General features: G+C 52.3%; 2 protein-coding genes across 6 annotated transcripts; both read left to right on the top strand.

The window, feature by feature from the left end:
• Positions 1-277: 277 nt before the first annotated feature.
• FBL (fibrillarin) lies at positions 278-12,284 on the top strand. Of its 2 annotated transcripts, none has more exons than XM_004060729.4 (9): positions 278-454; positions 5,955-6,122; positions 6,224-6,325; positions 6,412-6,506; positions 7,534-7,704; positions 8,900-9,032; positions 10,075-10,187; positions 11,929-12,074; positions 12,180-12,284. In XM_004060729.4, exons 1-9 carry the CDS (start codon positions 445-447, stop codon positions 12,202-12,204), a joined length of 963 nt encoding a protein of 320 aa, XP_004060777.1. In that variant the 5' UTR covers positions 278-444; the 3' UTR covers positions 12,205-12,284. The 2 variants fall into 2 exon arrangements, with proteins under 2 accessions (XP_004060777.1, XP_018871477.1); XM_019015932.4 differs by having other exon boundaries at positions 336-454; positions 5,955-6,119.
• Positions 12,285-12,556: 272 nt separating this feature from the next.
• DYRK1B (dual specificity tyrosine phosphorylation regulated kinase 1B) lies at positions 12,557-21,391 on the top strand. 4 transcript variants are annotated; one of them, XM_019015928.4, is made up of 12 exons: positions 13,095-13,476; positions 14,774-14,937; positions 15,949-16,068; positions 16,169-16,357; positions 16,705-16,852; positions 18,151-18,437; positions 19,079-19,225; positions 19,310-19,450; positions 19,748-19,783; positions 19,868-20,063; positions 20,455-20,561; positions 20,655-21,391. In XM_019015928.4, exons 1-12 carry the CDS (start codon positions 13,398-13,400, stop codon positions 21,024-21,026), a joined length of 1,986 nt encoding a protein of 661 aa, XP_018871473.2. In that variant the 5' UTR covers positions 13,095-13,397; the 3' UTR covers positions 21,027-21,391. The 4 variants fall into 4 exon arrangements, with proteins under 4 accessions (XP_063557384.1, XP_030859966.2, XP_018871473.2 ...); XM_063701314.1 differs by lacking the exon at positions 13,095-13,476 and adding an exon at positions 12,557-12,720 and having other exon boundaries at positions 19,748-20,063; XM_031004106.3 differs by having other exon boundaries at positions 13,094-13,476; positions 19,748-20,063.
• Positions 21,392-21,984: the final 593 nt, after the last annotated feature.

Raw genomic sequence — 21,984 nt, 5'->3', positions numbered from 1 at the left:
TGAATGGAAGCCCAGAGTCGGTAACTGTTCTTGGGGCTGGAAATGTATCGGGGAAGCCTTTTTGGGTGTACAGGGGCCAGAGGGATTTAGCTAGGAATACAAAAGAGGGCACAGCCCGTGCGAAGGCTATGAGCCCTGATTATTGGGGTGCTCGCATTGGGGAAGAGGAAACCGGAAGCGAGTTTAGGGCGACCGCTGCACAGGCAGAGACCTGGGAAGGCAGAGAGCGAGGGCAGCTCGCTGCGTTTCGACAGGCTCGAGAATCCACACCCACTGCGCGTGCGCCGAGCTCCGGGCGGGGAAGGGGCCCGGGGGCGGGGCTACGCGATTGCGTCACGCGTCATACGTCGCCGCGCGCCTGCGCTCTTTTCCACGTGCGAAAGCCCCGGACTCGTGGAGTTGTGAACGCCGCGGACTCCGGAGCCGCACAAACCAGGGCTCGCCATGAAGCCAGGTCAGGCTGGGGTGAGGGTCCGGGGTCAGGGACGGAGGCCGGGCGGGAATCCGGGTGCCAGGCCAGAATCGGAGGGGTGGGGCCTTGGCCTAGGGGCAGGGGTTCTGAGCACGGGTTCCAGTCTCCTGTGGGAAGGGGGATTCTGATTCCAGCAGGTCTAGGGGTTTGTGACTGGCTTCAGATGTCACGGTCGTGAGTCGAAGAAGGCCGTGGGCCTGGCATTGGGGGTGTTGACGTGGGGTTCGTCTCCTTGAGGCCGTCTAATAGGGATTTTGGATATTGGGCAGGAGGCGGCACTCAAGGGTCTTGGGCTAGAGTCTGGATCCAGGCATCTGGAGTCTTGGATCGCTGGGCGTGTTTTGGGAATCAGGCTTGGGTCGGAGATGGAGAGTTCCTGACCTTGGGTCCTGGAGCTGTGTGTGGGAAGCCCCCATTTGCCTTCCCTGTCGCTGCCACCACCACCATCCCCTTATCCCTCATCCCAGCTTTTCCGAGTGGGCCGGAGTGGATGAGGACTCCCCGGTTGGCCGTGTGCGGCGCTCTCCGGCTCACTTTCCCGCCTTCTGCACTTACAGGGGGGCGGATCCCCGGGGATGGAGTGGAGATTTGGGGATTAAGATTTCCACCTCCGGGGCCAGACTTAACAAGCTCGCATTAGTTTGGGGTGGTGGGGCGGGTGGTTGTCACAGGAGGTAAGTAGTTTTATTCTTGAGATTTTCCACTAGATTCTGCTGAAACTACTCCCTTCGTGGTGGAATGATGAGGGGGTCCTGGCTTTGACAGCAGAAAGGCCTCAGTTCAGTGTTTCAGCTCTTGCTCAGCTTCTTAGCCTGCTGTGTGACCTTGGGCAAGTGGCTTTACCTCTCTGAGCCTCTGTTTTCTCATCAATAAAATGGCACCAGTTAGGATTAAGCGACGTTAAAAAAAATAGCACAGTGCTTGACATATAATAGTATTAGCTCTAATTGTTACCTTTATCTTTCTCAAAGAGAACAAAATTAGAATCCTTCTCGGTGGTGCCTGAGCACTTCCTCCATCTGGCCTTCCCAACCCCCACTCATCTGTGTGAGAACTTGCTTCATTGAGTTTGGAGAATTTCCACCATGGCCCAAAGGGTCTGTTTTCCTAGTACAGGCTTTCTTTTTCTTTTGTGTGTGTGTTTGTGTGGAGAGATGGGGGTCACCTGGCAGGAGGTTTGTGGATCTGTGCCCTTCTCCCAAGTTCCCTTTCTCTTCCGTGTTTGGGGATCTCTTGATGAAGTGGGGTGGGGGATTGTAGGCCAGGTATGCTGAGATCCTGGCTTGCCTGCAGGCATTCTGGTCTGTGATTCCCTCATAAATGGAGGATACCCGTTCTTCCAACCTTCCTCCATTGTGTGGTAGAATGTGAAGTTGTAAAAGTTGTCAGGTGTTAGCTCTTTAGTAAGGATTTTAGCCTGAGTGAGAAAAGAACCCTTTGGGAGATTTTTGAGCAGGGGCGTGGTGCAGTCTGACATTTTTAAAAGGGATTCTTTTTGCTTCGATGTGTGAAAGACCTCAGGGTGGCAAAAGTGGAAGCAGGCACATTGGTGGGAAGCTTGTTGCTGTAATCTAGGAGATGGTGTGGTGGACCAGGATGGGAGCAGTGGACATGCTGACAGTTTTACATGCTTTTGAAGACAGAACCAACAGATTGTATGTGGGTGTGTGAGCGGAGTCAAGGATAACCAAGGGTTTGGGGGTGTGTAACTGGAAGGATGGAATTGCCATTTTTGAGATGGAGAAGGCTGTGGAAGGAGAGCAGATTTTAAATCAGGGGGTTTATGGACCCCCCTCCCCCCAAAAAAAGAACTTACTGGAAAAGTTTGTGTGAACATGTGTTTTTTCTGAGGAGTGGGTACTTTTGGTACATTTTTCCCCAAAAGCTCCAGGACCTGAAACGGATTGAGATGTTTTGAGTATCTGGGATTGAAAGTTTACACTCATGCCCACTCCGCCCCAAGCACATGCCAGTACTTCCTTTCTGTTAGGCCTGGGTTGAGACTTTCATAAGCCTAGCTGTGGCATCTCCCCTAAATGAAGGTCTTGGCTTTGGAAAACTGTTGGAGGGCTTGGGCAAGAAAATTGAGATCTGAGTTGCTGTTTCAAAAACAGCACTTATTAGTTGCTGTGTGGAAAGTGGACTGTAGGGGGAGTAGAAGATTAAAAAGTGAACAACTCTTAGTTATGTTCTAGAGTTTTGAAAAGGAAACTTCATTTTAAAAGATCAAATTAGGAGTAGCTATTAAAAGTTACATTTTCATCTTTAATAGACAGATAAAAAAGAACTTAGTGGAAAAGTTTGTGTGAACATGTGTTTTTTCTGAGGAATGGGTACTTTTGGTACATGAGGAGGGAAGAGGAGATGCGTACCCCTGAGTTTGAATGATGATGTTCAAAGTAGGTGCCAGATGGTATATATGTGAAGTGCTCTGTGTGTACAAGTCATTTAATCTTTACAACCCTATAGGATGAGCACTGCATTTTTTTTATTTTTATTTTTTTGATACAGAATCTCTCTCACCCAGGCTGGAGTGCAGTGGCACCATCTCAGCTCACTGCAACCTCCACCTCCTGTGTTCAATTGATGCTTGTGCCTCAGCCTTCTGAGTAGCTGGATTACAGGCATGCGCCACCACGCCCAGCTAATTTTTTGTATTTTTAGTAGAGACAGGGTTTCACTGTGTTGGCCAGGCGGGTCTTGAACTCCTGGCCTCAAACTGTCCGGCTACCTGGGTCTCCCAAAGTGCTGGGATTACAGGCATGAGCTACGGCGCGTGGCCTGGCACTGTATTGTCTCCATGTCTTACAGATGAAGTTTTCAAGACCCCTATGAACCTTCCTTACTAGGGTCGAGAGTGGTAGCCACATTGCCTATCTCTCCATATGGGATACTTGAGGGGAGTGACCGGCACTTCCCTGGTCACCATCTGATGGATCATGTGCTTTCTGAACAAATAGAGGGTGCTTTCTCCTTGAGGCAGGGCCCAGGGTTTAAGAGTCATCAGCTCAGTGCTCATTTAACATTTATTGAGCCCATACTTTGTGCCAGATGTTGTGCAGGGTTTTGGGGATGCGGTGGTGACCAAAACACTTAAAAATCCCTGCCCATTTGGAGCTTGATCTTAGTGGGGGAGGCAGGTGGTAATAATATTAAAAATGCCATGTGTGATAATTGATTTGAAGGGAAATAAAGCAGGGTAAGGGTACTGTGGCCAAAGTAGGCCCTTCTGGGGAACTAACATTTTATCAGAGACCAGAATGCAGTGAAGGAGCGAGTGAGCCATGCACATGTCTGCAGGAGCCAGTCAGTGGGAACAGCACGTGGTAAAGATTTAGAAGCTGGACTGTGTATGCTTGGTGGGGAAGAGCATGGGGCCCAGCATAAAGAGAATGAAGTCAGGGAAGTCAGCACAGGCCAGATCCTTAGGATGATGATACTCAATGTGGGCTGCACCTTGGAGTCACCTGGAGAGCTTTAGGGGAAGACCTTGCGCCCAGAACAATGAAATCAGAATTTAAAGCCTAAAGATTTTAGGCTTTGATTTCAGGCTTTGTAAGCCAGGGAAAGGAATTTTTATTTCATTTTGGATGTGGTGGAAAACCATTGGAGGGATTTGGGCAAGGGCATGATGAGATCTTACTTGCTGTTTTAAAAATAGCATGTATTAGCTGCTGTGTGAAAAGTGGACTGTAGAGGGAGTAGAAGATTAAAAGTAAACAACTTTTGGTTATGTTTGGGAGTTTTGAAAATGAAACCGTTCATTTTTAAAGATTAAATTAGGAATGGCTGTTAAAAGACACATTTTTTATCTTTAATACCATTAAGGTGCATGAAGGGTTCGTAGGACAAGATCATAATGTATCTTTACAAAAAACATGAGCAAGGCCGGGCGCGGTGGCTCACGCCTGTAATCCCAGCACTTTGGGAGGCTGAGGCGGGCGGATCAAGAGGTCAGGAGATTGAGACCATCCTGGCTAACACGGTGAAACCCCGTCTCTACTAAAAATACAAAAAAATTAGCCGGGCATGGTGGTGGGCGCCTGTAGTCCCAGCTACTGGGGAGGCTGAGGCAGGAGAAAGGCGTGAACCTGGGAGGTGGAGCTTGCAGTGAGCTGAGATCGCGTCACTGCACTCCAGCCTGGGTGACAGAGTGAGACTCCGTCTCAAAAAAAAAAAGCAAGCTTATGATTGAATAGATTACATCATGTGAGAATGTGAGATAATTTTAAACCACTAGTTTTCCAACTATTTTTTTTAACTTGTGTGATTTAGTACTTCTGAGTTTTTGAAACCAAATCAGAGAAAATATTGAATCTGTTAGCACCAGAGTTCTGTTTTAAACATTGTTTTGTGCTAATGGTGTTTGCTGTCCTGAACTGGTAAGAATAAAGCCTGTCTGAGTCTGTTATTTCTTAAACATTTTGATCTTATTGACAAGCCGCAAACTACTTGTAAAGTGCAGCCTATCCTTAAATGACAGTTTGTTCTGCTTTTTCTTGTTTTTCCCCTGAGCTGAGAGGGACTTCTTTAAGCTTGGAAGCAGGGAGATGAGTTAGGGCTGACATCATCCTGTATTCCCCTCTGTTTTGGGGCTGGGGTTGACACTTTTCTTCCAGCTCCAAGGTCAGGAGTGGGAGAGTATGAAGACGTTTGCAGAGTCTAGGGGGCCCTGTTGTCACAGCATGTGCTCGTATGCAGGGCTCACTCTTCACAGTAATTAATATTGACATGGAATGAATTCTGTGAATCTGCTATGCAACCAAGGAAACCAGGATATTAACAGTAACCTACATCTATTCATGTACTCCTCCCCTATCCCAACCCCATATTAATATCTCCTTCCCATTCACCAATATCATGAGTTTTACATTTCTCATTCCCTTGCTCCTTTTCTTGGGCAGTATGATTGTGGCTGGGTGTGGTGCCTGACACCTGTAATCCCAGCACTTCAGGAGGCCAAGGCAGGAGGATCACTTGAGCCAGGAGCTGGAGACTAGCCTGGGCAACATAGTGAGACCCCCATCTGTACACTATGGGAGTAGTGGCACACACCTGTAATCTAGCTACTTCAGAGACCGAGGCAGGAGAATTGCTTGAGCCCAGGAGTTCGAGGCTGTGGTGAGCTGTGATTGTGCCATTGCTCTCCAACCTGGGCGGCACAGCAAGACCCTGTCTCAAAAAAAAAGCACGAAGCAAAAAAAAATTATTATGATTTTAACATTTATTAGTCTGTTGTGTATAACTGAAGGTCATTTTCATGATTGTGATTGTGAATGTCTTCTGTTTTATTTGCCCATTCTATTGATGGACATTTGGGTTAGTCTTCACTTTTCTTTTGCTGTGGACATTCTTGGAAATGTGTCCTGCTGTACATGGGCACATGTATTTCAGGTTTCTCACCTGAGAGGTATTGCTGGGTACAAGGTGGTTTAACCTTTTAAGCTTCATTGCCCTGACTCCTATTTTGTTTCCTCCACAGGATTCAGTCCCCGTGGGGGTGGCTTTGGCGGCCGAGGGGGCTTTGGTGACCGTGGTGGTCGTGGAGGCCGAGGGGGCTTCGGCGGGGGCCGAGGTCGAGGCGGAGGCTTTAGAGGTCGTGGACGAGGAGGAGGTGGAGGCGGCGGCGGTGGAGGAGGAGGAAGAGGTGGTAAGATTGGCTAGGGGTTACAGAGGAGGCCTTCCTGAGGCGGGGAGTGGGGAGGGCGGAGATTCAGGATCTTTCTCTCCTGTTGTACCTCTCCTTTATAGGTGGAGGCTTCCATTCTGGTGGCAACCGGGGTCGTGGTCGGGGAGGAAAAAGAGGAAACCAGTCGGGGAAGAATGTGATGGTGGAGCCGCATCGGCATGAGGGTGAGTGAGGAAGGCAGGGAGCCGGCTGAGCTTCGGGGCAGGGAGAGGCAGGGGGTCCTCACCCCTGCTCTGATCCCCTCACCCAGGTGTCTTCATTTGTCGAGGAAAGGAAGATGCACTGGTCACCAAGAACCTGGTCCCTGGGGAATCAGTTTATGGAGAGAAGAGAGTCTCGATTTCGGTGAGAACTGGGCCCCTGTCCAAGCCACCAGGGTTGCAGCTGAGGGTGTAGCTAGTAGTCTGTGTCTGCCCTCACCATGTGTCCTGCACGTGACAGCTGGAGGATTGTCATAATATGTAAAGCACACTGTCTACTCCCTCATCCGCCTTCTGTGACTCCCCACTGCCTTCCAGTTAGACTCCTGAGTCTTCACTCAGGCCTCCAAGACCCTGTGCATTCTAGTTCCCCCTCCCTGCCCCCTGGCTTTGTCTCCTTCACTAACTCCCTGACCAAGTGTCCTCCAGCCACCCTGGCCTTGCTGTTCCCACTCCCAGCTCTGTGGGAGGCTGCGTCCTTATCATCTGCTTCTCCAGGCTGCGTCACACCACTCTGCCGGTCAGGGCATCCCTCACCGCCCTTCCCTGTCCTGTTATCCTGTGTCATTTTCTTTGAGGCCATCGTGTGCCTGCCTTGGGGCCTTGCTAATCGCTCTCCCTCTCGTGGGAATGTCCTTCCTCAGGTAACTTGAATGGCCCCTTGCCTCCTTCAGGTCTGATTTGGAATCTGCCTTTCAGCCCCTCCCTGGCCCCTTTTCCCATTTTCACCTGCTCCTTGCCCTGCTTCCCAAACTTCGTATCTTCTCTCCTGGCTTTGTCTTCTCTCCTTAACACCTGTCACCATCTCATATGCCATGTTGTATTTAGTTAGTTCGGTGAATACTTACACCTTCTGGGCAGGGATCCTTGTTTTGTATCCCCAGCGCCTAGAGCAGGGTCTGGCACACAGTAGGTGCTGGCACAGTGCATGTTTGTTGAACGAGTGCTGGTTTTACTGTTACTGTTTGTGTTTATTCTCTGTTGCTGCCCTTTGGGTCAGTCACCTCCATGAGAGGGCAGCGACTGCATGTGCATGGTCACTGCTCTTTACTCATGTTGAGTTCTTGTGCAGTGATAGGACAGCCCAGTTCCTTTCAAGGCTCCTAGGGTTAAAGGCAGTGAGGTCCTGCAGAAGAGCCTAGCACTGACTTCCGTCCCCATCTCTCATCTAGGAAGGAGATGACAAAATTGAGTACCGAGCCTGGAACCCCTTCCGCTCCAAGCTGGCAGCAGCAATCCTGGGTGGTGTGGACCAGATCCACATCAAACCGGGGGCTAAGGTTCTCTACCTCGGGGCTGCCTCGGGCACCACGGTCTCCCATGTCTCTGACATCGTTGGTCCGGTGAGTGAGTAGATGGAGAGTCAGGCAGGAGGTAAAGGCTGCCTCCCTTCTGCCAACCTGGAATATCAGGGTTTGACTGCTTGCCTGCGCTGTGTGACTTAGGGCCAGGCCCTTTTCTGTCACCGTGCCTGTGAGTAAAAGGAGTGGCTTGAACCAGATAATGTCATTCAACCTCACTCCTGGGTTCTTGGCCTCAAGGGAAGAGACATGGGTGTGGGGTGACCAACCTTAGAGAGACAGCTGGGAGTATAGATACCAGACTATTTGATTTGATGGGCCTCTTTAAAATTTTATGCTGCTAAAACCTGCTCTTCTGGTTTCTTTAGAAAGAACCAGGAGATCCTCATGGTTTCTGAGCCTGTATAGGCTTCCCATTTAGAGGGCCCCTGGCACCCACGTGTCCCACTCTGTTACCCTTTGTTACTTTATGTGTTTATAAGCTGTTAAGTGTAGTGCCTTAAAACCTCAGGCTTTGGCCAGACGAGGTGGCTCATGCCTTTAATCTCAACACTTTGGGAGGCCGAGGCAGGTGGATCACCTGAGGTCAGGAGTTCGAGACCAGCCTGACCAATATGGTAAAACCCCATCTCTACTAAAAATACAAAAATTAGCTGGGTGTGGTGACGTGTGCCTGTAGTCCCACCTACTCGGGAGGCTGAGACAGGAGAATTGCTTGAACCCAGGAGGTGGACGTTGCACTAAGCTGAGATCGCACAACTGCACTCCATCCTGGGCAACAGAATGAGACTCAAAAAAAAAAAACAAAAAAAAAACCCTCAGGCTTTAATCAGGCAAGTTACCTAACCCATCCAAGCCTCAGTTTACCTGTCTGGAACATAGACTTGTGAAGATTAAATGAGTTAATTTCTGAAAGGTGCTTACAGCAGTGGTTGGCCCATTGTTACATCATCTCTGTGCCTTGGCTTCCTGGTTTTAAGCCTCTGTTGGGAACCTGGGCTCTCAGGCAGATGGGATTGGGTACTTTTGCTACTTGCTGAATAACTCTTGGCCAGTGACTTTATGTCTGGACCTCAGTTTATTCATGTGAAAAATGGACATGATAACAATAGTCATTAGATGGTAGGGTTTTGATTTGGGGGTTGGAAGAGATGCTGTGTATAGTGTATGGGCCTAAAGTAGGCACTCCATGCATGAGAACTAGCATCACTGTTCATTAATTTTTAATTTATTTTAGGATGGTCTAGTCTATGCAGTCGAGTTCTCCCACCGCTCTGGCCGTGACCTCATTAACTTGGCCAAGAAGAGGACCAACATCATTCCTGTGATCGAGGATGCTCGACACCCACACAAATACCGCATGCTCATCGGTGAGGGGTCTGGGGGTGGCCCTGGTGGGGTAGGACAGGCCACCGCAGGCTTCCTGGAAGAAGCCAGTGGATCTCTGATTCGGATGGAGTTGGAGTGGATGAGCAGACCTCTTGAGTCTGCAGGAATAGAAAGGGGTAAGGGGAGCTAGGTGAGGTTGTGGAGGTGGCAGCTTGGCTTCAGTCTTGGAAGCCACCCTTGGAGGGCCAACCTCCTCTCCTTCAGTCTCCTCCCCATCTCCTAGGTCTCCTGTACTTCCTGCCTCTTGTATTTATTACACTGCCCCTCCATAAAAAGCCTCCTTTTGGGGGTCCTAATCATTGTCTGGTGAGAGCATATCCCAGAAAACTAAGCATGGCTTGATCTGGAGGGGCCCACTGTGAATATTAATTACTTTGTTTAAAAAAACATTCAAAGGTATAATATAAAAGTTGAAAAGCCTTATAAACCACCGCCAGAAGTAACTGATGAGAACAATTTGATGTCTGCTTTTCCCAGGTTTTAAATAATCAGTTTTCATTATACCACCTTTTCATTTTTTGAAAAGTCACACTGGCTTAAAAACATTATTTTTCATTCTGCTCCTTTTTCTTTCTGTGTTTTATTTTTCCCATGCACTCATACCATCCCCTTTCTTCTGCAACTTGTTTTCATTTCACAGTCCTGCAGACACTCTTGCCTATAAGTGCTCACTCACTCTTATTTGTCTTTTTGATGACATGTCTGTCTCCCCACCAGACCCGGGAGCGTCTCGAGGGCAGGGTCCGGGTCTGACTCGTCTCTATGTCCCCCACGCCCGGCCCAGGGCTGGCCACAGAGTAGGTGGCAACCATGGTTTACAAGAAGAGTGGATGAATGATGTGACTGTGGGTTTTGGACTCATCTTGGGACACTGGAGGGAGGGGGACCAGTGGAGGTGGGGAGTGAAACTGGAGGCAGGGAGAATCTCCCAGGAACCTGCTGGTGATGGGCATAGGCCCCATGGGAGGATTCTGGGGTGATCCCTGTGACTCCAACTGTTAACTGCTGCTCCTTTTTCCTTAGCAATGGTGGATGTGATCTTTGCTGATGTGGCCCAGCCAGACCAGACCCGGATTGTGGCCCTGAATGCCCACACCTTCCTGCGTAATGGAGGACACTTTGTGATTTCCATTAAGGTGCGGGGTTTGGAAGAGTCTAAGATGGGGTGGCAGTGTTCTAGGGAGGTATCTTCTCTATCTGTATCTGTCAAATAGCCACCCAAAACAGAGGGGCCAAGTCTGCAAAACTATAGCTTTGGATTTAAAGAGGCAGGAGAGTGCAGCGGTCAAGTGCAAAATTGAGTCTGACCATCTGAGTTTAATCCCAGCCTGCTGTGTGACTGAGCAAGTTACTTAACCTATATGCCTCAGTTTCCTCACTTATGAAATAGAAATATTAGTCTAGTCTTTTTCAGGGTAGATGACAGGATCAAATTAGTCAATATAATATGAAGTGTTTAGAAAAGATCCTGGCATAGAATAGATACTAGATAAAAGCTAGGTGCATCTTTCACAACATTTTTATTTGGAAATAATGGAGAACTCTCCCATGCACCCTTCACAAGGTTCACCATTTGTTAGCCTTTTGCTACATTTGTTTTATTATTCTCAACTGCATTATTACTATTATTAAAGAAGAGGAAGTAGAAATAAGCCAAACAATTCCTGGGTATAAAATTTAAGCACTGGCTTTTAGATAAATAGGACTGTTTAAGGCTTCCTGCTTCAAATCCAAAACAAACTAAAAACTTTTTTTTTTTTTAATTTGTGACAGAGTCTCGCTCTGTCACCAAGGCTGGCGTGAAGTGGTGCAATCTCAGCTCACTGCAACCTCTGCCTCCCAGGTTCAAGCAATTCTTCTGCCTCAGCCTCCTAAGTAGCTGGGACTACAGGCGTGTGCCACCACACCTGGCTAACTTTTATATTTTTAGTGGAGACGGGGTTTTGCCATGTTGCTCAGGCTGCTCTGGAGCTCCTGAGCTCAGGCAATCTGCCTGTCTCAGCCTCCCAAAGTGCTAGGATTACAGGCACGAGCCATTGCACCCAGCCAAAAGCTTTCATTAAGCCTTTTATCACATTTCCTAAACCCGAGTGTTTTAGCCCATTTTATGCAGCTATCACAGAATGCTATAGACTGGGTAATTTATTTATTTTTATTTTTATTTTTTATTTTTGAGATGGAGTCTTACTCTGTCACCAGGTTGGAGTGCAGTGGTACAATCTTGGCTCACTGCAACCTCCACTTCCTGGGTTCAAGCTATTCTCCTGCGTCAGCTTCCCGAGTAGCTGGGACTACAGGTGTGCGCCACCACACCCGGCTAATTTTTGTATTTTTAGTAGAGATAGGGTTTCACCGTGTTGGCCAGGATGGTCTCAATCTCCTGATTTCGTGATTTACCCACCTCGGCCTCCCAAAGTGCTGGGATTACAGGCGTGAGCCACCACGCTCAGCCTTAGACTGGGTAATTTATAATGAATGGAAATTTATTTGGCTCCCAGTTCCAAAGGCTGGAAAGTCCAAGATTGGAGGTCTGAATCTGGCGAGGGCCTTCTTGCTGTCATCCATTGGCAGAAGGGTGAGAGCAAGATAGAAAGGGGGCATAATCATCCTTTTAATCAGCAATCCACTCTTGTGATAATAGCATTACTCTATTCAGGAAGGCAGAGCCCTCATGACCTGAATCATCTCTCAAAGGTCCCACCTCTCAACTCTTGCATTTAAGGGTTAAGTTTCCAACACATGAACTTTGGGGGACACACTAGAACCATAGCACTGAGTTTTACTTGAATTAATAATGAAAACATCTGGTTTAAAGAGCACACAAGGGAAAAACAGCCCAAAGCCCTGTTGTAGACATTAGTCCTTTCTCCTCTTTAGGCCAACTGCATTGACTCCACAGCCTCAGCCGAGGCCGTGTTTGCCTCCGAAGTGAAAAAGATGCAACAGGAGAATATGAAGCCGCAGGAGCAGTTGACCCTTGAGCCATACGAAAGAGACCATGCCGTGGTCGTGGGAGTGTACAGGTGAGCAGGGCCCAGCAATACACCAAGACAGACATCTCTGTCCCTTTGCACCCCGAGTGCCATGATCCTGGGGACCCTCCTTCATCACCTATCTTCCTCTCACAGGCCACCCCCCAAGGTGAAGAACTGAAGTTCAGCGCTGTCAGGATTGCGAGAGATGTGTGTTGATACTGTTGCACGTGTGTTTTTCTATTAAAAGACTCATCCGTCTCCCATGTCTGCTGCTCATTCCTCCCCTTGACCTGCTGACACAGGGAGCACGCACCCCTGGTCAATTTTGCGGGGTTGGGTAAATTCTCACTCGGTTACAGAGCGCATGCTCCGTTTCTAGCTGCCTTTTGCGCAGCGGCAGCCTGGATTTCGGTTCTTGGGTGGGATTGGTAGCTCGCTGCGCATGCGTGCAGGTAAGCGGTCATCTCGCGCAGGCGGAGTGTCAGTGTGGGTCACGTGAGGGGAGCGGAGAGGGAGGGATGGGGGCGGAGTCCAGGGCGTGGGGGGGCCGGTTTGTTGTGGTCGCCATTTTGCTGGTTGCATTACTGGGTAATCGGGGCCCTGGCTTGCCGCGTCCGCCGGATACCCTCAGCCAGTGGGCAGGTCTGAGCTCGGGCTCCCCGAGCAGTTTGAGTCCCCTTGCCCGCTCCTTCAGGTAACGGCGCGGGGACGGGTGGGGCGGCAAGCGGTCGCAGGGAGGTGGGCAGGACGGGATCCGCCCTGCTCCCGTCGCCGTGAGACTTAGCACGAGGCCAAGGGAGGAGAGGAGGGGGGTGGCAGGCAGGTGCGGGCCCTGCCTGGCTATTCATAGTTGAATTCCTGGAACCGGCCAAGCCCGAGGGAGCAGTTGCAGGAGGGAGGCTGGGAGGGGGTAGCCGGGCCCCACTCCCGCCCTTTGTTTGGGCTCGGCTCCGCGGGCCGCTTCTTCGTCGCCTAGCAACAGCTGCCCTAGGCTGTGATTGGCTGAGCTCTTGGCACCAGCGACCAATGGTACAGTTGTTGCCATGGCAGGTGCCGATTGCCAAGCTCAGTCGGGCCCCGCCTTCCGGTCTCAGCAGGCCCAGGAGGGCCTCCTGGGTGGGGGGCGGGACGCCGGGTCCCTAGGGGCTGGTGGCCACTCAGGGTGGGGCGTGTCGCCCCTCCCCCGTCCACCTGCTCTACTCTTCCCCCGCGTGCCCTGGGCTGACCCTTGTCCCCTCCTCTCCCCGCCCCCGGTGGCAGTGGCGGCTGCTGTTGTCACCCACCGGGCCTCCTGTCCCGCTTGCCCTCCCCGCCGCGGGGCCGGCCGGACCAGAGACAGGCGGTCGCCTTTTCAGCGCCACCACCGCCGCCATGCTGGCCGCTCGCCCACCCCACTGGGGGCCCCACCGCGCCCCAGCCCCCCGTGGGCCCCGCGCCAGCCCTGACCCGGGTAGGGGGTGGGGGCTGGGAGAGATGATCCTGGTGTGGGAGGGCCCCGGAGAAGAGGTGGTTTTGGGGGGAAGCTCCAAGGGTGGAGGAGTCGTGGAGTGGCAAGGCATGGAATAGGAGAAAGGGATTTGACATGGGGGAGAGAGTGGCCCATGGGGAGAAGATTTTTGCTGTAGCTGACAACTCTGGGAGGAGAGAACCCTATGTGATAACTTGGGGATTTGACTTTGAGGCCCTCTAGGAGTGGACACAGTTGTGGAATGACCCTGGTATAAAGAGGGGTGCCTGGAGAAAGGTCTGTGGTAGGAATATTAGGGTGTGTGTGTGTGTGTAGGGGGGCAAGGAAGCAGTGTAGGGGAGAAAAGGATGATCACTCTAAACTGTGGGAAGAGACACCTCCTCCTTCTCCCATCAGGAGGAGTGGGCCTTGATTGGGATGGGATATTGGAGTAATATGGGGAAGAACCCTGTTGTGGTAGGGGGAATTGGGATATGGTACAGGGAGACTACCTGGAAGGCTGGTTCCTAATATGGAGGACCTGAAATAGGGAAGCGGTCTTGGCATGATATGGAGAGGTTCCCCTAGGAAAATCGTGCCCTGGTGGATGAGAATGCTGTAGAGATAGGACTCTGTTCTATAGAGGTTCTCAGATAACTTTGGTGTGGTTGGGAGGTCCCCAAGGACGCTGATGTGGTTTTAGGGCTGCAGAGGACTCTGCTGTGGTTTGGGAGGGGAAGACTCATGTGGTTTGGGAATCCTAGAGTTCTCTGGGTTGAGGGAATCTACTGAGAAGGATAGATCTTGAAGTAGTGGCCCTGGCTGTGCTACGGGCTGAGATCCTGATGTTCAGGGAAGACTACAGAAAGTGGCATCTTGTGTTAGGGGCCCTGGGGAGGGCCACGAGTAGTGAGAAAAGAATGAAGCCTACTCCTCTGCATACTGTCTGTGGTTTCTTTTTTCTTTTCCTCCTCTGAATTATTGGTATCTTCCTGTCCTCCTTTCCCTGTGATGGCTCATATCGACCCCTGCTTGGCCCCCAATCATTGTCTTTTATGTGTTCTCTTTGTGCTGCCTTAATCATTTACTTGATCATTATTTGTCGAGGGACTGCTGTGCCATCCCCCCCCACCTGGCTACCACTTCTCTGCCCCTTCTCTTCATTGCTGTCTGCTGCTCCGTTGTGCCCTTTTCCTCTTCTCTCTGTGCCCTGCCTTTCTCATGTCCACTCTTCCCCGCCTGGCACTATTCACATATCCCCTTGTTCCATGTTGTTTTCCCACTTCATGTCTGCTCTCAGGTCTCAGCGGCGGTGGCAGCCGAGGTGCAGGATGCAAGAAGGCGCCCCCCGGCCGGGCTCCCGCTCCAGGCCTCGCTCCCCTGCGGCCCTCTGAGCCCACCATGGCCGTCCCACCGGGCCATGGTCCCTTCTCTGGCTTCCCAGGGCCCCAGGAGCACACGCAGGTACGCGTTCAGCTGGCTCCTCACCTGCGTGGTGGTAGGGGGAGGCTGGGGATAGAAAGGTCTCCAGACCAAAAGGTAGTGTGGTTGCCCAAGACATTCTTCTGGGCACATAATGGGTCCCATGGGATTGGAAAATAACAGAGGAGTTTTCAGGCAGAGTCAGGGTTTGGAGAGGCTGGGTTCAAATCCTGACCCAGTGGTTAAATTCCTTAGGTTCTCCATGCTTGAGTTTTCTATTCTGTGAAATGGGGCCAATAATGATACCTACCTCACAGGGTTGTTGTGAGGATTAAATGAGTTAATGGTATGCATGTAAAACACTTAGAATGGTGCCTGGCACATAGTAAATACCCAATAAATGCTCACTAAGAAAAGTTCAGAGTGAAAGATCTGGATTGGGTGAATTTGGAGGGGGGTTGAGTCTAAAGGGTCTTGAGGCCAACAGGCATGGGTGGTGAGGGCAAAGCTCTCCAAGGCTAGAGGCAGTGAAGGCAGTGACATGCAGAGCTTGAAGCAGGATGAAGTGGGAGGTCCAGGGGCTAGATCCAGATCCAAGAGCCTTGGGGCGAAAGAACTGTGCAAAGAGTTGGTGGGGGTATGGGTTGAGGCCCAAGAGATGAGGGTAAATTGAGATAGAGGTACTTCAGAGGATACCCAGAATGGCTGGCTTCAAAGTGAAGAATGGGGAGGAACAGAGCCCAGGTTTTCCGTATGATCTCTCCCTCTGAGGTTCAGAAAGGAGTAAAGGTGAGGGGTGAAAGGTCAGAGTTCACTCATTCACACCACAGATCTCTAAGAGCATCCATTGTGTGCCAGGCCCTGCTGTAGGCACTGGAGGTACAGTAAGAACAAGAGAAAGTCTCAGCCCTGGGGGAGTTTCTTTCCTAGAGAGGTGGAACAAATACAGACAGCAACCAAATACATGATGTGCCAGCAGCCCTTACAGTTCTTCCTTTTGAGGTCGGAGGTGAAGGCACGTCCTCAGTGCCCACCCCTCACCCTGCCCTGCAGGTATTGCCTGATGTGCGGCTACTGCCTCGGAGGCTGCCCCTGGCCTTCCGGGATGCAACCTCAGCCCCGCTGCGTAAGCTCTCTGTGGACCTCATCAAGACCTACAAGCACATCAATGAGGTGGGCAGGGGCTAGGGGATCCTGGGCTGGGTGCCGAGGGTCTTGTCTGCTGGCATGAGTCACTCACCAGTCCCCATTTCCTGGCTGGCTGGCTGGGCAGGTATACTATGCGAAGAAGAAGCGGCGGGCCCAGCAGGCGCCACCCCAGGATTCGAGCAACAAGAAGGAGAAGAAGGTCCTGAACCATGGTTATGATGACGACAACCATGACTACATCGTGCGCAGTGGCGAGCGCTGGCTGGAGCGCTACGAAATTGACTCGCTCATTGGCAAAGGCTCCTTTGGCCAGGTGTGGGACACCCCCCACCACCCTGATCCAAGGCCCCACTAACATTGACCACACACCCAGTGGTTCAGTGGCTTCAAGTCCCATGCTGGGCCACTCACCCTAGCCCACTTAGTTTCCCTGTGCCTCAGTTGCCTTTTCTGTAAAACAGTTTAAATAACAAGACTCAACCTAAGGTCGTTATGTTATTTCACGTCCAGTGTTTACACCAGCGCCTGACTAATGGTGCGCACTCAGCTGCGAAGTATGCATAGTGTTCTTGGTGGGTCTCCTTGCCTGGAGGGAGAAGAATGGTGCCTGGCTCTGCCCTGCTCCCACCCCTTTCTTCGTGACATGCCCTGCCCCAACAGGTGGTGAAAGCCTATGATCATCAGACCCAGGAGCTTGTGGCCATCAAGATCATCAAGAACAAAAAGGCTTTCCTGAACCAGGCCCAGATTGAGCTGCGGCTGCTGGAGCTGATGAACCAGCATGACACGGAGATGAAGTACTATATAGGTGAGGCCTGGGACTGGCAGGGCTGTGGGCACCTGGGATAGCGGGAGCTGGAGCCAGTAGGGATGGGTCACACCCCCGCCCTGCCCTCAGGAGGAGGCCGATGTCTTCAGAGCAGGGTTTGGTCTGTGCTTCACTGACATCAGTGATTCTCCTGCTGCTTTTATGATTTTTGTCCTATTTACTTGGTAATGGTCAGAGGTTACTGAGTGCTCACCAAGGGCCAGGCTCTCCTGGAAGCACTTGGAAGTTAACTCACCACAGCCCATAAGGGGAAGGGCATTATTAACAACATGTTGAAGATAAGAAACCTGGGCTTCCATCCTAGTTTCTTCTTCAATAAAACAAACAAAACGGGCTGGGCACAGTGGCTCACGCCTGTAATCCCAGCACTTTGGGAGGCCGAGGTGGGCGGATCATGATATCAAGAGATCAAGACCATCCTGGCCAACATGGTGAAACTCCGTCTCTACTAAAAATGTGAAAAAATTAGCTTGATGTGGTGGTGCGCGCCTGTAGTCCCAGCTACTCAGGAGGCTGAGGCAGGAGAATCGCTTGAACCTGGGAGGTGGAGGTTACAGTGAGCTGGGACCACGCCACTGCACTCCAGCCTGGTGACAGAGCGAGACTCCATCTCAAAAAAAAAAGAAACCCAAAACAAACAAAAAACCAAACCTAATAACAACAACAGTTACAACAACAACAAAAAAAAAAAAATGAAGAAAGGAAAAAAGAAATCCAGGCATTCAAGTGCTGTCACTTGCATGAGGTGGCAGTTTGTACTAATTGAGCTATAATTTGATGAGGTCGTGGACTCCAGAGCTGTTACTCTTAACATCTGTGCCAATCTTTCTCCTCCCTTAAACTGATTCCTGCTCATGGACATAAACATCACAACATAATCATAAACAGCAAGTGGATTTTAAAATGGTTTCGTTTGAAAGGAAAATGTATATCCTTAAAGTAAATGGAAAACCAGTGTCCTTTGCCACAAAAATGAATACAAGGGAGATGAAAGCAGTGTTATGAAATTAAACGAGGAAGCGTAGAATGTGTTAGAGCTAGTAGTAACTAATGAAACTTTCTCTTTGGTTTAATTGGAGGGTTTGACAGAGACTTGGAAAGAGCATTAACTTCCTGTGTGAATCTAGTTGTTAGATAAAAAGATTTTGACTAGCAGATGGTACCCGTGGGGACAGCACAATGTGGCTAGTAATCAAAGAGCGTTGTATGACCCCAGGCCACCACCTGCCCTCTCTGAGCCGTTTCTTCTCTGGCCCATTTCCTCCCCTCCCCCGCAGTACACCTGAAGCGGCACTTCATGTTCCGGAACCACCTGTGCCTGGTGTTTGAGCTGCTGTCCTACAACCTGTATGACCTCCTGCGCAACACCCACTTCCGCGGCGTCTCGCTGAACCTGACCCGGAAGCTGGCGCAGCAGCTCTGCACGGCACTGCTCTTTCTGGCCACGCCTGAGCTGAGCATCATTCACTGCGACCTCAAGCCTGAAAACATCTTGCTGTGCAACCCCAAGCGCAGCGCCATCAAGATCGTGGACTTCGGCAGCTCCTGCCAGCTTGGCCAGAGGGTAGGGGGCGGCCCTGTCCTGGGAGCAGGGCTAGTAGTTTGGGTGGGGCAGAGCCAACGTGAGGCTTAGGGGCGGGGCTTGGCTAGGATTGGGATTATTAGGAGCTGTGGGAACTGAGGGATAATGCTTGGGGTGGGGGTGTGGATATACTGCCCACTACGATGGGAAGGGTGAAGCCTGAGGGGCAGGGCCCATTTTGAAGCTGCCAGATGTGAACAGGGTGAAGTTGGGTTGGGTTTGAGCCAGGGGTGCTGCCTCGCTAAGTTTTTGTATTCTCTGTTCTTAAAGCTGAGGATGGAGGTGGAAGGCTTCAACTTTGCAGCTCTGTGTGAGCTGCCACTAAAAGTGACGATGGTATAGGGCTTATGGAATGTCAGCCTCTGCCTGGTGACCCAGAAGGGCCCAGGATCCGGGCTGGGGGTGGAGATCAGGGTCTGTCTAGGCCAGCAGACTCCCCAGATTGATAAACAAGATGGCACCAGTGGCTCCCAGAAAATTGGTGCTGATAATGGCAGGATTTGGAGCCTCAGTCCCCATTTTGTCAGCAAGAAGCCTGTCCTCAGTTGGGTCCTCTTAGCTTTCGGGGTGTCAGTGGGACCAGTAGGGGAGGCTGGGACCCTTGACGATTACCCTTTTCCCAGATCTACCAGTATATCCAGAGCCGCTTCTACCGCTCACCTGAGGTGCTCCTGGGCACACCCTACGACCTGGCCATTGACATGTGGTCCCTGGGCTGCATCCTTGTGGAGATGCACACCGGAGAGCCCCTCTTCAGTGGCTCCAATGAGGTGTGCCCCCAGGAAGGGGTGTGCTGGAGGTGGAGGGGGTGGAGCCTGGCTGGCCTGATGACCCTGACCCCTGCCTGCTCACAGGTCGACCAGATGAACCGCATTGTGGAGGTGCTGGGCATCCCACCGGCCGCCATGCTGGACCAGGCGCCCAAGGCTCGCAAGTACTTTGAACGGCTGCCTGGGGGTGGCTGGACCCTACGAAGGACGAAAGAACTCAGGAAGGTGCGGCCCCTGCCCCATGCCACTCCTCCCACCCCGTGGCCCCTCACTCACACTTGGGGCTCTCTCCCCCTGCTCCCTCTCCCTTGTGTCTTTCCCTTCCTTCCACTCCCCCTTGTCTGTCCTTTCCTTCCTCCCCTGACCACCCCATCTCCCATCTCTCCTTCCCACCCCACAACTCTTCTTAGCTTTTCTTTCCACTTTCTCTCTTGTGCCTCTGTTTCCCCGTGTGTGTCTCCCTGCCCCTCCTGCCCACTGACGGCCACTCTCTTGCCCCCCCTCCCACCCCCTCCCTGCCAGGATTACCAGGGCCCCGGGACACGGCGGCTGCAGGAGGTGCTGGGCGTGCAGACGGGCGGGCCCGGGGGCCGGCGGGCGGGGGAGCCGGGCCACAGCCCCGCCGACTACCTCCGCTTCCAGGACCTGGTGCTGCGCATGCTGGAGTATGAGCCCGCCGCCCGCATCAGCCCCCTGGGGGCTCTGCAGCACGGCTTCTTCCGCCGCACGGCCGACGAGGCCACCAACACGGGCCCGGCAGGCAGCAGTGCCTCCACCTCGCCCGCGCCCCTCGACACCTGCCCCTCTTCCAGCACCGCCAGCTCCATCTCCAGTTCTGGTGGGTGCCCAGGTGCCCAAAATGGGGTACAACAGGGGTGGGGGCTGCTCAGGTTTGGCCTGTCCTGGGGGACCTGGTTACTGGGTCTTCACACAAGAGCTCCGAAACTGTCTGATCCTGAACTGTAAGATGACGTGTGGGATGGGAGAGCTCCAACTGGCCCTGACACAATCTCTGAAATTGGGCTCAGATCCCTGAAACTGGTTCTGACTCTAAAACCCAAAACTGAATTCCAACCCAGAATCTCAGAACTGGGCCCAGTGCTTCAGATGGGGTCTGCTCTTGAAGCCTGAACCTGAGCCTGGGCCATGACCTTCCCTCAGCCATCCCAAAACCCACTCGCCACCTTCTCTCTTTATGCCCCTTCACCTCTCCTCCCTGGCACTTCCAGGAGGCTCCAGTGGCTCCTCCAGTGACAACCGGACCTACCGCTACAGCAACCGATATTGTGGGGGCCCTGGGCCCCCTATCACAGACTGTGAGATGAACAGCCCCCAGGTAATGGGGCTTTGGGGGCTTTGGAGGTGGGTGGTGGTGCCTGGGGCTTAGAGACCAGGGTCTCCATCACCCATGGCTCCTTTGCTTTTTTAGGTCCCACCCTCCCAGCCGCTGCGGCCCTGGGCAGGGGGTGATGTGCCCCACAAGACACATCAAGCCCCTGCCTCTGCCTCGTCACTGCCTGGGACCGGGGCCCAGTTACCCCCCCAGCCCCGATACCTTGGTCGTCCCCCATCACCAACCTCACCACCACCCCCGGAGCTGATGGATGTGAGCCTGGTGGGCGGCCCTGCTGACTGCTCCCCACCTCACCCAGCACCTGCCCCCCAGCACCCGGCTGCCTCAGCCCTCCGGACTCGGATGACTGGAGGTCGTCCACCCCTCCCGCCTCCTGATGACCCTGCCACTCTGGGGCCTCACCTGGGCCTCCGTGGTGTACCCCAGAGCACAGCAGCCAGCTCGTGACCCTGCCCCCTCCCTGGGGCCCCTCCTGAAGCCATACCCTCCCCCATCTGGGGGCCCTGGGCTCCCATCCTCATCTCTCTCCTTGACTGGAATTGCTGCTACCCAGCTGGGGTGGGTGAGGCCTGCACTGATTGGGGCCTGGGGCAGGGGGGTCAAGGAGAGGGTTTTGGCCGCTCCCTCCCCACTAAGGACTGGACCCTTGGGCCCCTCTCCCCCTTTTTTTCTATTTATTGTACCAAAGACAGTGGTGGTCCGGTGGAGGGAAGACCCCCCCTCACCCCAGGACCCTAGGAGGGGGTGGGGGCAGGTAGGGGGAGATGGCCTTGCTCCTCCTCGCTGTACCCCCAGTAAAGAGCTTTCTCACATGCCTGCCTGAGCGTTTGCAGGGCCTCGGCTCCCCTCACCCGACCCTCAGAGGCATGGTGGGGAAGGGGGTTTGCGGAGGGGGTGCTGGAGGAGCTCTGGTGTGGAGACGTCTCTTGTGGGGAAGCTGTGGCGCGTGTTGCAGGCATGAGGCTGCAGGTCTGGGGCATCAGCATTCTAGATAGATCGTGGACAGGATCCTGGCCTACATTTGCCTTTTCCTGGGTAAATATACCCTGAAAGGGTAAAGGTTCAGTTCTGGCCTGTCTCTGGGAAACAGGTGCCCTAATAAGCCGGGGCGTCCGCAGACTTAGCACAGGAGTGGCTCCTCATGCCAAGCAGGCGTCCAGTAGCAGCTGAGTACTTAGGAGGCTTTGTTGGCGCCATCTGGGGAACAGGCAGACAATAGGTACAGACTCTGTCCCCACGTGTACTGTCCAGCTCTTTGGAATCATTGCGAAACAAAGTGTTTTGAGATTCTGAGACAAAAAGATTTTCCCGGGGTTCCAGGTAAGTGGTCCTGTTTCCACGGTAATTTGGAAATGTACGTCTCCCAGCCGGCCAATCAAGAGCCCAGTTCAAAGGGTACTGTCTG

The sequence above is a fragment of the Gorilla gorilla genome, chromosome 20, assembly GCF_029281585.2.
Source record: "Gorilla gorilla gorilla isolate KB3781 chromosome 20, NHGRI_mGorGor1-v2.1_pri, whole genome shotgun sequence".
NCBI classification, from domain to species: Eukaryota; Metazoa; Chordata; class Mammalia; order Primates; family Hominidae; genus Gorilla; species Gorilla gorilla.
Note: the sequence above shows the minus strand (reverse complement) of the source record. Positions and strands in the feature narration are given on the sequence as shown.